The following is a 16,462-nucleotide window of genomic DNA, read 5'->3' as shown; positions in this document are numbered from 1 at the left end:
AACTCTACATACCTGGTAATCCTCCAAACTTGTAATGAAATTATGAACTTTGAATAAGAATCCCAAATCCTAGTCTTGAATCCCTTTAATTAGGTTTTCTTGAAAACTCTATGTTAAGAACATGAAATTCCTTCTTAGAATTCATGGGAAATTAATGGAATTCACTTAGGATGGTCTTAAGGAGCTTACCTTGATGCTTGAAGAAGTTGAGAGGAGAGAACTTTCGTGTTAGGGCTTGAGAGGAATGAGACTTATGAAATAAACTGAATTCTTGTCTTTTTATTGTCTCAGTCGTGACACTGTTATGGTTTGTAATGTTATGGTCTGTAACACTGGACGGTAAGGCGTGTTATGATCCATAACAGTGGACCATAACGTATGTCAAAATTCCAGAGAGGGTCTAAGTTTTGAGGTTGGGTTACGGACATGAGATACAGACCCTATCTTGTGTTACGGTCCATAACGATGAACCGTCCTCTAGTCCAAGTTACGAGACGGTGATTTTTCAAAGCCATACCAGTTACGATATGAACGAGGGTCTGTAAAACATGTTACGGTTCGTCCTTAAAGCGTAATGCTGAGTTTTCCGAACTGAAACATATTTTGAATTCCAACACTCTCCTTCATGGGTTTCTAACCTCCTGAGTCATGAATATGATTTAGTACGGATTTACGAGGTGTTACAGTTGATAACTGAGATCTCAAAGCGTTAATCCACCAAACTCATCTGGATAATGCTTGGTCAATGTCATTATTCTTTCCTTATCAAAATTAGCAAATGAATTAGCCGGATTCAAGCTAGCCATACCCAGAAGCAAGTCGTCACTCACAACATCAAAACAATTGTTAAGCTCTTGAGGTTGTAAATCAATTATCGCATAGAAAAGCTCAACATGTAAGTGATGTGAATAAGTAATGCTAGAAAGTCTATGCTTTGATTTTCCAGGAATATAGAATTCTTCCATCTTGGGCACCAAAATATCATGTTTAGCACAAAATGAAAAGACTTCATCCATGAATTCTTTCCATCCTTCTTCTCTCAATTTTTGAAGCCTTTCCCTTATAAGGCCAAGAAATACCATGGCATTAACAATATCTTGCTCTTTCCTTTGTAAAGTTTTGCTCAGCTTGTTCGACATTACCAACACTTTCAACATCAAGTGAAGCAAGAAAGCAAATTCAAAACCATTAATTTCAATCAAATAAGCTTTTGCATGCAATCTATCACTAGGGTTGGAACCTTCACATTTAATCATCTCAAGAACATGAATAATAGACGAATAAAAAATAACAAAGTTATCCACTGTTCTAAAATGTGATCACCAACAAGTGTCACCTAGCCTTTGAAGCTCCCACTCTTGATTTAATCCTTTTCCACTTTGAATTTCACAACTTTCTAGCAATTGCTCCAACAATTCTTCTTGGTGTTTCCGAAGTTGATCTCTACGTTTAAAAGATGGTCCAACCCCATTCAACATGTTAGCAATTAAAGCAAAGAAATTTTCCACCTCCTTATGCTTTTTAGCAGCTGCTACAAGTGTCAATTGTAATTGACGGGCAAAACAATGAATGCAATATGTTGATGGAGTATCTTTCAAAATTAAAGCTTTAAGATCATTCATCTCACCTTGCATGTCGCCAGCTCCATCATATCATTGTCCACGTATTTTAGATTAACTAAAATTGTGAAACGAAAGCAAAGAATGGATAGCTTCCTTCAATGATTTTGCCAATGTATCACCAACACTAAAAAGACCAATAAATGGTTCATTCACTCCGTTTTTTTTGTCAACATACCGCAAAGCAAAGGCCATTTGTTCATGGTGCGAGATCTCCTTGGACTCATCAACTAATGTTCCATTATAATCTTCATCCAAGTCATCAATTATGGCTTTTATAGTTTCTTGTGCACAAGCACTCACAATATCCTTTTGAATCTTTGGCGAAGTCATCATATCATTTTTTGGAGCATTTTTTAATATAACTGTATCCACTTCCGGAAGCCGATTGCCAAACCATTCCAAAAGCCCTAGAAAAAGACCTTTATTTTTTGGAGATTCACTTTAATCGTGACCTCAAAAAGACAATACATGATCCAAGAGGAACCTTACCACATCGATTGAGGAATTTAAACTAATTCGGTGCTCAATGCTTTTTCTCTCGGGTTGCTTTTTAAAAGCAACTTGAATTGGTTGAGATTGATTTGATAAATCTTGCATCTTACTGAAACACCGATTGTGAATGTCATTCACTTCACCAACATGTAAAGAAAGTCTTTGTGAACCTTTATACCTAGCTTTAAAACCGATTTTTGTGAAAAAGTCACCCATGCTTCCATGAACATGGTCATCTTTGAATAAGTAGCAACACAAATAAAATGCAGCATCTCTCTTCTCACTGTACTCCAACCATCTAGAATAACAACCTTCAAACCAATTCACACTAAATTGGTGCATTTTCTTCCCAAACAAAGTCTTAGGGAAATGATAATCACGAACCGATCGGCAAGGCCCTTTGTGAATGTAATGTCTTCTCACTTGAACCCGTATTCTAGAACTATATTTATAGATGGATATTCTTTCTTCAGGATCATTTTTAAGTGATGTCAAATCGAATACATCTATAAGATAAGAGAAATTACCTCCAATGCCAGAACTTGGTTGAGAAGAATCGCCTCTAACACTAGAACTTGGTTGAGAAGAATTCAACTTCGTCAAAAATTTATCCATCTTAATTCACAAGAACGACAACTTCCTATAAAACATTTAAATAAAGATTTCATTAGTTTTAAGAGTCAATCAAGAATGCAAGTAAAATAATATTCTCAATAGTAGAATCACACCCCTCTCTCAACAGCAAAAAAAAAAAAAAAAAAAAGAATCACACTCCTCCCATCAATAACAAAAAAGAAAACACATAATAGGGGAATCACACCCCTCCAATCAATAGAAAAAATCAAAACACATAATAGGGGAATCACACCCCTTGCATCTATAGAAAAAAAAAAGATTATGTAATAGCAGAATCACACACCATACATCAATAGCAAAAAAAAACAAAAAACACATAATGGAGGAATCACACCCCTTATTTTATTATAAGTTATAACTATATTGTATTTCATACAAAAAAAAATACAAAGAAACTTACCAATTCGCGAAAAGATAACCTTGAGATAAAGAGGTGTTTAGTTCAACGAAATTGAAAATAATCTGATCTTGCCTTGAGAGTTGTGGTATGCAAATACTAGAGAAAAAAAATTAGGCTCATTATCATCAATATATTAATAAAAAAGAGGATAAATAACTAATAAAATTGTCCCAAATCCATTTGAAAAAAAAAAAACCCTGACTTTTCAAGACCTTAAGTTAATTGTATAAAATCCCAAATTTAAGAATATGATGAGATTTTATGGCATAGTATAAGATAATACAATTTTTAATTAAATTAAATCTATAAAGTTGGGTCTTCCTCAATTCCCACTATATAAATACTATTATATAGTTATATGATAAGTAATCTATAATAATCACTAAAAAAGAAGGGAAAGCTTTACCGTAAGAGAAGTATGATCGTTGGTTCGAATTCGATTGCCGGAGAAATTGATGAATATCGACAATAGATTCGACTATGGGTGATGTTCCTAACTTAGTGATTTGTGAGAAACTTGTTAATGGAAGAATGGAAAAAGGGTTTGAGAATGGGGAGAGCCAAAGGAATTTCTTTTTCTTATGGTTACGTTCTAAGTGGAAAGTGGAAAAAGATCTTTTGAAATTTGGGGCTTTTGGGGGATGGATTTAATGAAAAATTAAAATGGGAGGGGGACTAAACAATAAAAAGATTTTTTTAAAAAAATTGAAAATTCTGCACTAAACGTGTACAGTACAGTACTGCACACAGTTTAAAAAAAAAAAGGATTATAGTAGCCAAGAATCGAACTCGGGTCGCGACCAGCGAGTATGAGCTCAGGGTACTCCTACCAACTGAACTACTTTGGCAATTATGTTTGAGAGGTCCTTTTAAAATTTATGATAGTTTTTCAATGTGTGTGTGTGTGTATGTGTGTGTGGCTATATATACATATACATAGGATTTTTTCTGAAGTTATAGGGGGCACGTGTCCCCCAACCCTTCAAGGTGGATCCACCCCTAAGAGTGAGCCTAAATCCCATCAAGATTACTGGCCCGCCCCACCGTTATATCCCGTACAGCAAGTCTCCAAAAATACTGTGCATATCATGCGTGGAGTATAATATATAATATAATTGCAACAACATCTATAAGTTAATAGTAACAGATATACATAATCAATTCAAAACGATATCACGGTGGCACCTATGTGTTGCTATATCATTGTTGGTTGGGCTATTGATGGGATTGAGTTGGCTATAGATGGACTATTAAAATGTATAGTTCAACATTGTAGGTAATGTGTCCCATATATGGACGGTCTGATGAAACACATAACTGTCACTATATTGTTTTATTGAGCTGATCAACATGCATATTTGTTGTCATTCACCTATACATGTTGTTAGAATACTCTCTCTCTCTCTCTCTCTCTCTCTATATATATATATATTAGAGACTTGATATGGGATATGACTTAGGGTGGGTAATGATCTTGTTGGGCGCTAGTAATGACACATGATTTTAAGTCGTGATGACCATTCAATATCCTTCCTAGAATCATTAGCCATAATCAGAGTGGCTATGTTAAAGGAAGAGCCATTACTAAACATTCTTCTAGCTCAGAAAATTGTGAATGATATTAACTAACCTAACTATGGTGGTAATGTAGTGATTAAATTAGATATGTCTAAAGCTTATAATAGAGTTTTTTGGCATTACTTGTGTTTCATTTTAAGAAAATTTGGCTTTGCTAATTCTTGGATTCATTTGATCTACAGGTACATCTCTAATAATTGGTACACTGTCCTAGCATATGGCAGCGGACATGGCTTTAAATCAAGAAGAGGACTTAGATAGGGAGATCCTCTTTCTCCCAGTCTTTTTGTTCTTTCGGCTGAGTTAGTTCCTAAAATGTTAAATACACTTCATAGATTACCTGCTTTCAAATGTATTTCCATGAGTAATCCTGGCCCTCAAGTTAATCATCTTTTTTGCGCATATGACACTATCATCTTCAGTAGTGAAAGAAAGGACACTTTACAAATTATCCTCAAAACTTTGGCAACTCATAAAATAGTGTTAGAGAAACTCATCACCAAGAACAAGTGTTCATACACTGTCACGACCCAAACCCCGTGGGCCGCGACTGGTACCCTAACTGGGTACCCATACGTACCTACCTGATCGAATTCGAACCATACAGATTTTTTTTTTGTTTTTTTTTTTCAAAACAGAAGTACAGAAGTAGGCCGACACAAATACGGCGTGCGCGTAACATACATATATATACATATACCTGAACACACAGACATTTACAGATAAGCCGATAGGGCTAACATACAGACGGAACCCGTAACCCACACGTCTATCTACAGGCCTCTACAGACATACAGAATCATATGGCGGGACAGGGCCCCGCCGTACCCAGATTATACACACATACGGAGTACACAGAAGACAGAAGATATATACCAAAAAGATATGCTCCGAGTCAAGGGAGCTCTTCAGATAGCAGAGTCGGAAACCTACGCTGGCGGCGTATCACCTGGCGCGTCTGTACCTGCGGGCATGTAGCGCAGCCCCCGAAGAACGGGGGTCAGTACGGAAAATGTACCGAGTATGTAAAGCAAAAACGTAACAGATATAAACATAGTCCGAACTAGAGTCACAGAAATATAACGGGCAAAATCCTAAATCAAACTGACGGACAGAGTTATGATCCAGACAGACATACAGAATTGTGTTACACACAAATGAACAGAATTATAGTTCGGACAGACAGACGGAATCATAATACGGACAGACGAGCAGAATCTGGATCCATACGGACATACAGAAGCAGAAGCCATACGGACATACAGAAATAGTCGTAACACAGACGGACAGACTGTAGTATGACGGACAGAATTATGCATGCGGAGTAGCACAGAATCATACAAAATCATACAGAGGCGTGTGCTTTATAAATACAGATGGCACACGTATATATTCATACAGATCCCGGCCCTGTCTGGGGGCGCGGTAACAGAACCCGGCCCTCTTAGTACGGGACGCGGTGGACAGACAGAATCAAATCAGATCATATGCCATCCTGGCCGCCATCCCCATACACAGATCATACAGACATACAGATCCCGGCCCGTACGCCGAGGGACGCGGTGAACAATGCAGAGAAAATATGCACGATAACAGAACCTGGCCCGGGTCGCAGTGAAAGAATGCATTGAGACAGACACGAATCGATAAATGAGAAACCACCTACCTACAGACTCAACATACAGACTCGATCAATCAGAAGGGTGCCAAACGGCGAGCCAAAATCAGAATATCCAGATAGTATGCATAGCACGCGCTCATATCCTAGTTAGGAAGGCACGACAGATTATCAGAATGGGATGCTCGGATGTTCAGAAATAATATTGTATAAATTACACAAAAATATCCATAATATTCACAAAATAATAGTTCAGAAGTTTTTGGAGAAGATCGGACCAAAACAGAAGTATTTTAAAAATCGCACCGGAAGTATCGGGCCTTGTGGGCCCACCTCGGACCAACCCGAGGCTACATACGTAAATTACTGATGATTGACCTTATGAGGTCACCCATACTCATTCGGAAGTGTTCCGACTCCGTTTGGGGAAGTTTTGTACAAAATCTCACTTTAAGGGCAATTTGCAATAAAATAGTTTCAATTGAATTGAAGGAATTGGAGCGGTTTTCCGTCTCGAATTCCGGGGAACGGAGTCGGACCTAAGGCTCGCGGCCGAGCCTACCACATCCAGAACATGCCTAGGAGCGTATAGAAGTGCTTCACATACCTCGATGGCGCCTTATGCTCGCTCGGCGTCAATCCACATTTCGTCCAAAATCTGGAAATGGTCAAGTTTACCATTTGGTTAGTTTCATTCTTTCAATACTCTATCTTTACACATAATTGCCTACCGAAATTTCGGCAGCATTTCCTCTGTATATACGACATCCCCGAGACTTAGCTCGGCTCAATTTAGCAACACAACAACCCAGGGGAGACATCCAAACAACAACAACATCAATAAACACTAAATCATACACTATGGCATTATTAGCCACCTTTCGACACGACGAATCATCTTTCGTTTCAAACTTGCATTTCCAACCGAAACTTATTATTTTCATATCCATTACCTACCAAAATCATTACGACACTCATCGGAGGCATCCATACCATATTCACATAACATTCAGAAGTTACTCAAACATTCAACTTTCTATCAAATCACTATCTTTCCAATCTTTCCTAACTTTCAACATACGAGTTCATAAACGCATTTTCATACTCCAAGTTCATTATCATCAATCAAAATTTTAAGACATTAGGCTAAAGCGACACACTTTCCGACAACGACTTAACAAACAATTCTTCGTTTTTGGCTTAACCATTATCCTTCAATCTACTTCACAAAGCCATACACAATTAACATACAACCAAAATCAAATTCACATCCCATATTACACATAGTACCATACGGCCAACATACTATATTTTCCAACTCTCACTAATTCATCCCACTTTCCTTTCTAATACAATTTCCACCATACTACAACTAACTTACACAAGAATTCAAACCATTACAATCATGCAATACATATATATGCATTCGGCCACCACCCAAAAATTCCAACACACCAAATTTCCATATTTTTCATTCATTCACACATACTACAACATACATACATCATTTTTTAACACAACAAAAGCATGAAATCCTTACCTTTCTTCAAGTTCTTCACTTGGGGTTGAAGTTGTTTTCTTGCCAAAATCTTTATATCAACTTGTAGATAATCTTGTGCTTAGCAATAATCTCTCAAGAGAGGAACTTTTTAAACCCAAGAATTAGCTCCAAAATTTTTTTCTTTCTTTTCCTTTTCTTTCTCCTCTCACCCGAACCCTTTTTTTTTTTTTTTTTTCTTGTTTTGATCTTGTTTCTTGAATGATCTTGTGATAAGGATGCATATATTTATCACATGGTAATTATATAACAACCATGGGCTTGGGCTATGCCTTGTGGCCGGTTGGGCCATTCCCAATTGGGCCTCTTTTCTTATTTTTTTTTTTTTGAGCCCACTTGGCTAATTTTTGTAATTCATGGAACAAGTTTCCAAAATTCCAATTTTTGCCCTTGGCCTCCTTTCGTAATTCCACACCAAGGTATTCCTAACTTACACATTCATGCCAAGTAAGGTCCAATTGTGGCCTTATTCATCACAAGTCAATTTATCCTGAATTTTCCGAATGAACAAAAATGTCGGATGTAACATTCTCCCCCCCTTTAGAACATTCGTCCTCGAATGTTAAATTGACCTTATGGGGCGCCATACTACCCCGGGAGGGTTCTCTTTATAGTCGTCCTTTGCTGACTTTCCGACATGGCTTCTTTACCAACATTATGAGGTAATTTTCCACATCACAGATTCAGATGCCTTCATAATATATCTTCTCGTACCCCACGCAATCGTCGAACCATAAGCTATATTCTTGTAACTGACGAACGCTTTCCCGCCGTCATGGCCCATATCGTTTTTTGTTATACTCCTGAGATTTCTACCACATCAATATAATCCCACTTCATACCAGACACTTCTCACCAACAGATTCAGGACTGGAACCAGACACGTCGAAGCATATCGGACGGATTCGTAATCGGAAGCAGACATGTTAAACTCTGGCGGATGGATTCATAATCAAAAGAAGAGATACGGAAATATGTCAGACAGATCTAAGATCAGAGTCAGATGTATAGAAAGGTATCGGACGGATTTCGAAATCGGAATCAGGCTTACAGAAAGGTATCATACAGAGCCGCACTTAGAATCAGACATGCGGGGATGTATCAGACAGACATGCGATCGAAATTAGACGTACAGAGGCACACCAGACGGATTTACATCCAGAGTCAGACATACAGAGGTGTGTCAGACAGATTCGTAATCGGGGTTAATCGTACAGAGATATTTCAGACAGGCACACATTCAGAATCAATCATACAAATCGTCTTGGGTGCCGTTTATCGACTTTTTCAAAGATTCTTCTTATTTGCCCTTTTTATCTCTCTTCTTCCCTACTACCCATACACTCTTTCCTTTTACAACCATCGCCATCCCAGACTAACTTATGAGGTAATTGGGCTTTCTCTATCCCCTGACCACATTCGGGTCGTTGCTGACTGTTATCCAGATTCGTTCGATTTTCCGAGCGGTATCGCACCTTTTCTTTTTGCCCATTTAATCCGCGTCGGTCTGTGTGGTGTCTGTAAAGGCGCTAATTACTCCATACATTCTCTTTTCCTTTAGATTACCCCAAATTTTCATTTATATCAGTCATACCTACACTTGTGCAAAACTTTGCATTACTTCCCAGGGGGTCACCCATCCCAGAATTGCTCTGGCTTGAGCACGCTTAACTCCGAAACTTTCATGCATTTTGACGCGTTAGGGCTAATATAATTCCGTCGATCGCCCCGCACGACCTTTGTCACGAAATTTTAGAGTAACTCGGGGTCTTCGGAAATTTTCGGAAATTTTTTTGTAGCGGGTCCCACCCCCGGCTAAGTCGTACCACTACCATGTCGCCTTTCTGAATCTTAAACATTCACTTTCATACACATATACATATGATGACAGATAACCCACGGATTTAAGTCTTCGTCACACGAATTCCGCCTCCAAATAATCGGTGGAATCTGATAAAATGTCACCGCAAGGTGTTCTTCGGCCACCGACAGAAGGAACTAAAGTCTGACAAGTATCGCGGGACCTTTTTGTACTTAATCTACATGTTAACCTCCATATTCCTGGAAAAGAATTTGGGCAGAGTTTCCTCTGCATTTCTTACTATCCCAAAACCTGTACACCAGAAATACCAATCATGCCTCACAGGGCCAACTCATATACACATACATACATATCATATCATGTCGTATCGCAGCCACACGGGGCTGATAACTTCAAATGAGAATTATAATGTCGTCGACACTTACCACACGTGCCCAACTCAAACAGCATCGGAGGCACCTTCCTGTTTACTTTCATCCAGGATTTCTAGACTCACACTGACGGTGGGGACATCTCCGTCGCCCTTGCCTTGGGGTCACTAGGTCTCTAATTCCTTTAAATTTCCGTCGTCTTCATAGAACAACGTCTTACAAATATCATACACACATAGGAAGTTCTAAAAACTCATACACTTATAAATAATCAATATCGAGTCTGACCTGGGGAGCTGCCGTGAGAGGTATGCCCACTATCATCCACGCCTGTCTGCTCCCTACCTACCCGGTCTCCATTATCACCCGCATCCGAATCGGAGGGGTATGGACGATCAGACAAATCCTGGCCCACTGGTGACCCAGGCCAAGAACAGGAGAAATCCATAGCACTCTCCGAGGTGGCCGGGCTATCAAGGTTCTCCCTAATAATAAGAGCTGGTGCATACTTGAAAATATCCTCCTGCGTCATCCCAGAAGAATGCTCCGACGGGCCTGCCTCATGACTATCCTCCTCCTCGGAGGTCAGAAGCTCCGGAGGGGTCATCGCCAAATCCTCCGAGAGATCTGTATCGTAGCCATCCTCCACGGGATCCTCTGCTCCAGGGTTCGGGGACTCTGGAGGAGTCGTAGATGGGTCCTCCGACGGATCCGTATCGTAGCTATCCTCCGGGGAATCCTCCGAAGGATCCGTCTCGATCGAGTAACTGGGGCCCTGCCTACTCGGCCCTGGTGACAACCTGGGGGCCTTCTTGGCACCCCCATCCTCATCGTCGGATGCCGTCCTCTTCATTCGTCACCAACCTACAACTACCTGCAAGGAGAGGGTCAGAAACATTTTCCCGAATACCGACACTTCTGCTCCTTTGGAGCCCCGCTGTAGATACAGCAATTCGTAAGGGAGAATCATCCTAACCATACAACTTTAACGCACGATCTAAGAATTCAAAGAAGGGTAACATCCTAAATGCCCTGTAGCTTCCTGTTTATAGATGTGGTGCACAACACATCGATAACCAAGACTCTACTAGACACGGCCTGTAGACATACCGAGGACTAACCGCTCTGATACCACTTTTGTCATGACCCAAACCCCGTGGGCCGCGACTGGTACCCTAACTGGGTACCCATACGTACCTACCTGATCGAATTCGAACCATACAGATTTTTTTTTTGTTTTTTTTTTCAAAACAGAAGTACAGAAGTAGGCCGACACAAATACGGCGTGCGCGTAACATACATATATATACATATACCTGAACACACAGACATTTACAGATAAGCCGATAGGGCTAACATACAGACGGAACCCGTAACCCACACGTCTATCTACAGGCCTCTACAGACATACAGAATCATATGGCGGGACAGGGCCCCACCGTACCCAGAATATACACACATACGGAGTACACAGAAGACAGAAGATATATACCAAAAAGATATGCTCCGAGTCAAGGGAGCTCTTCAGATAGCAGAGTCGGAAACCTACGCTGGCGGCGTATCACCTGGCGCGTCTGTACCTGCGGGCATGTAGCGCAGCCCCCGAAGAACGGGGGTCAGTACGGAAAATGTACCGAGTATGTAAAGCAGAAACGTAACAGATATAAACATAGTCCGAACTAGAGTCACAGAAATATAACGGGCAAAATCCTAAATCAAACTGACGGACAGAGTTATGATCCAGACAGACATACAGAATTGTGTTACACACAAATGAACAGAATTATAGTTCGGACAGACAGACGGAATCATAATACGGACAGACGAGCAGAATCTGGATCCATACGGATATACAGAAGCAGAAGCCATACGGACATACAGAAATAGTCGTAACACAGACGGACAGACTGTAGTATGACGGACAGAATTATGCATGCGGAGTAGCACAGAATCATACAAAATCATACAGAGGCGTGTGCTTTATAAATACAGATGGCACACGTATATATTCATACAGATCCCGGCCCTGTCTGGGGGCGCGGTAACAGAACCCGGCCCTCTTAGTACGGGACGCGGTGGACAGACAGAATCAAATCAGATCATATGCCATCCTGGCCGCCATCCCCATACACAGATCATACAGACATACAGATCCCGGCCCGTACGCCGAGGGACGCGGTGAACAATGCAGAGAAAATATGCACGATAACAGAACCTGGCCCGGGTCGCAGTGAAAGAATGCATTGAGACAGACACGAATCGATAAATGAGAAACCACCTACCTACAGACTCAACATACAGACTCGATCAATCAGAAGGGTGCCAAACGGCGAGCCAAAATCAGAATATCCAGATAGTATGCATAGCACGCGCTCATATCCTAGTTAGGAAGGCACGACAGATTATCAGAATGGGATGCTCGGATGTTCAGAAATAATATTGTATAAATTACACAAAAATATCCATAATATTCACAAAATAATAGTTCAGAAGTTTTTGGAGAAGATCGGACCAAAACAGAAGTATTTTAAAAATCGCACCGGAAGTATCGGGCCTTGTGGGCCCACCTCGGACCAACCCGAGGCTACATACGTAAATTACTGATGATTGACCTTATGAGGTCACCCATACTCATTCGGAAGTGTTCCGACTCCGTTTGGGGAAGTTTTGTACAAAATCTCACTTTAAGGGCAATTTGCAATAAAATAGTTTCAATTGAATTGAAGGAATTGGAGCGGTTTTCCGTCTCGAATTCCGGGGAACGGAGTCGGACCTAAGGCTCGCGGCCGAGCCTACCACATCCAGAACATGCCTAGGAGCGTATAGAAGTGCTTCACATACCTCGATGGCGCCTTATGCTCGCTCGGCGTCAATCCACATTTCGTCCAAAATCTGGAAATGGTCAAGTTTACCATTTGGTTAGTTTCATTCTTTCAATACTCTATCTTTACACATAATTGCCTACCGAAATTTCGGCAGCATTTCCTCTGTATATACGACATCCCCGAGACTTAGCTCGGCTCAATTTAGCAACACAACAACCCAGGGGAGACATCCAAACAACAACAACATCAATAAACACTAAATCATACACTATGGCATTATTAGCCACCTTTCGACACGACGAATCATCTTTCGTTTCAAACTTGCATTTCCAACCGAAACTTATTATTTTCATATCCATTACCTACCAAAATCATTACGACACTCATCGGAGGCATCCATACCATATTCACATAACATTCACAAGTTACTCAAACATTCAACTTTCTATCAAATCACTATCTTTCCAATCTTTCCTAACTTTCAACATACGAGTTCATAAACGCATTTTCATACTCCAAGTTCATTATCATCAATCAAAATTTTAAGACATTAGGCTAAAGCGACACACTTTCCGACAACGACTTAACAAACAATTCTTCGTTTTTGGCTTAACCATTATCCTTCAATCTACTTCACAAAGCCATACACAATTAACATACAACCAAAATCAAATTCACATCCCATATTACACATAGTACCATACGGCCAACATACTATATTTTCCAACTCTCACTAATTCATCCCACTTTCCTTTCTAATACAATTTCCACCATACTACAACTAACTTACACAAGAATTCAAACCATTACAATCATGCAATACATATATATGCATTCGGCCACCACCCAAAAATTCCAACACACCAAATTTCCATATTTTTCATTCATTCACACATACTACAACATACATACATCATTTTTTAACACAACAAAAGCATGAAATCCTTACCTTTCTTCAAGTTCTTCACTTGGGGTTGAAGTAGTTTTCTTGCCAAAATCTTTATATCAACTTGTAGATAATCTTGTGCTTAGCAATAATCTCTCAAGAGAGGAACTTTTTAAACCCAAGAATTAGCTCCAAAATTTTTTTCTTTCTTTTCCTTTTCTTTCTCCTCTCACCCGAACCCTCTTTTTTTTTTTTTTTTTCTTGTTTTGATCTTGTTTCTTGAATGATCTTGTGATAAGGATGCATATATTTATCACATGGTAATTATATAACAACCATGGGCTTGGGCTATGCCTTGTGGCCGGTTGGGCCATTCCCAATTGGGCCTCTTTTCTTATTTTTTTTTTTTTTTGAGCCCACTTGGCTAATTTTTGTAATTCATGGAACAAGTTTCCAAAATTCCAATTTTTGCCCTTGGCCTCCTTTCGTAATTCCACACCAAGGTATTCCTAACTTACACATTCATGCCAAGTAAGGTCCAATTGTGGCCTTATTCATCACAAGTCAATTTATCCTGAATTTTCCGAATGAACAAAAATGTCGGATGTAACATACACTGGCTAGTAATACTACTTTGAGTTCTATTAAAAGAGTTAGGAAAATCCTTCACATGGGATTTGAACATCTCCCTATCAAGTACTTGGGTTTTCCAATATACACTGGGAGGAAAACTCTGAACATCTTTCATGAAGTGATCAACAAGGTGGTTAACATGATAAAGCGATGTCATCTCAAGTACCTCTCCTCAGGAGGAAGAGCAACTCTTATCAGAAATGTTCTCTTAGCCCTTAATGTGCACACACAGGCAGATGTTCACCCTCCGAAAGTCACATTTGAAATGATTGACAAATACTTACCCAGATTCTACTGGACTGGGAATGAAGAATATGGGAAGTATCATTGAGCTACCTATACAAAGAAGGTGGCTCAAATTTCAGAAAGCTAGAGAATACATACAAAGCTTTCACTGTTGAGCAATAGTGGAAATTCAGAACTAGCAACTCTTTATGGTCTAACTTCTTGAAGGCTAAATACTGTAGAGATGAGCATCCTACCACTATTCAATGAAAATCTAGTCAATCTCATAGTGGGAAAGCAATGTCTCAAATTAGGTAAGAGACTGAGCACATGATCTAGTGGAGAAGTAAGAGGGCGGAATAGTGATTTTTGGTATGACAATAGGACCAAACACGGTCCCCTTTGGAAATTCATGGAAGACAATAATATTATTCAACATATATCCATCAAAGAGGTGTTCAAACATGGTGAATGGGATTGGAAAGTTTTTATTCCTCATCCCAGTGATCAAATAAAAGATATTATCAACAATTACTCTTTGACCCTGATTCAAAATGGTTTAGGTATTCCTTATTGGACAGCTTCTGAAATAGGACTCTTCTCTGTGTTCTCTGCTTGGAATCTTCTAAGCATGTTGCTCATATGGATTCAAGATTATGGCACAAAAATGTCCCTTATTGCATTGCATGGAGGGCAATTCATTGTAGATTGCCAACTGATGAGAAAACAACAAATTCAAAATTACTTTTGTTTCTAGATGCTTTTATTGTATTAGTGCCAGAATGGAGATCATTGAACACATGTTCTGCTCTGGACACTTCGCACAAATTAGGTGGAGCTTTTTGCAGGCAGGATGGGTATCAGCATTAGGAACATACCTTAGAGAGCTACTGAACAGATGTTGGAATTGCACTTCCAAAACTCCGGTAGCGGCCTATGTAATTAAGATACTTCCGCCTATAACAGTATGGGAGTTTGGAGATCAAGATACAACTCTAGATATGAAGACGAAAGGCTCTCCATCATCAGATATTCATGTCCCTCATCTCCTTTAAAATATGTCAGCTAACCGAGAGCAACTTTACAAATCTGGAAATACCAGACAAATAGGACAATCTACTCAAGCTTATGGAACACTACTTGAATGACAGCACAACTATACCAATGAAATGGCTTAAACCTCCGATCTCGTTTGTCAAGATGAACTATGATGGATCCTGTGTTGGCAACTCAAATGGATGAGGTGGTTTGATCAGAGATTCCTTAGGTAACTGCATCATGGCTTTTATCCTACCTCTAGGATCTGGTGCCAGTAACATTACTGATGTAAATGCATTTCTTTTTGGCCCCAAGTGGTGCATTAACAATGGGAATAATTGCTGAAACTAGTTCTCTTCTCCTCCGGAACTGTATTTCTAGAAATTGGTCCACACCTTGGAGGATTAAGGAAACAGTTGCAGAAATTAGTAGATTAACTAATGTAATTATTAGGCATTGTTTTAGAGAAGCCAACAAAGTGGCTGATAAACTTGCTTCCATGAGCCATGGTGCTGACATAGTTAGAGTTTATACTAACTCAAATTCCATGCCTAGACAAATCAAGGGGCTCCTAAACATTGATAGATGGCAGTTCACTTCATTTAGAGTTAACAAGAGGAAGCCAGGGATGATCAAAGGGCTCTCGAAATCTTAATTGTATCACATAAATTGGGAAAGAGGGAGTATGTTTTAAGGCAAAGTTGGGTGAACAAATAAAATAATAATTTTATTTTTTTATTATTTTTGTGGGGAAAATA

At 39.6% G+C, this 16,462-nt stretch overlaps 2 protein-coding genes across 2 annotated transcripts; both read right to left on the bottom strand.

The window, feature by feature from the left end:
* Positions 1-701: 701 nt before the first annotated feature.
* On the bottom strand, positions 702-1,634 carry LOC132639315 (uncharacterized). The gene is made up of 2 exons (XM_060355769.1): positions 1,337-1,634; positions 702-1,240 (listed from the first exon to the last, which is right to left on the bottom strand). Exons 1-2 carry the CDS (start codon positions 1,632-1,634, stop codon positions 702-704), a joined length of 837 nt encoding a protein of 278 aa, XP_060211752.1.
* A 441-nt stretch (positions 1,635-2,075) lies between these two features.
* LOC132639314 (uncharacterized) lies at positions 2,076-2,729 on the bottom strand. The gene has a single exon (XM_060355767.1). The coding sequence runs from the start codon at positions 2,727-2,729 to the stop codon at positions 2,076-2,078; it is 654 nt and encodes a 217-aa protein (XP_060211750.1).
* Positions 2,730-16,462: the final 13,733 nt, after the last annotated feature.

This window comes from Lycium barbarum, chromosome 5 (assembly GCF_019175385.1).
Source record: "Lycium barbarum isolate Lr01 chromosome 5, ASM1917538v2, whole genome shotgun sequence".
Classification (NCBI taxonomy): domain Eukaryota; kingdom Viridiplantae; phylum Streptophyta; class Magnoliopsida; order Solanales; family Solanaceae; genus Lycium; species Lycium barbarum.
This window is presented reverse-complemented; position numbering and strand designations above follow the sequence as displayed.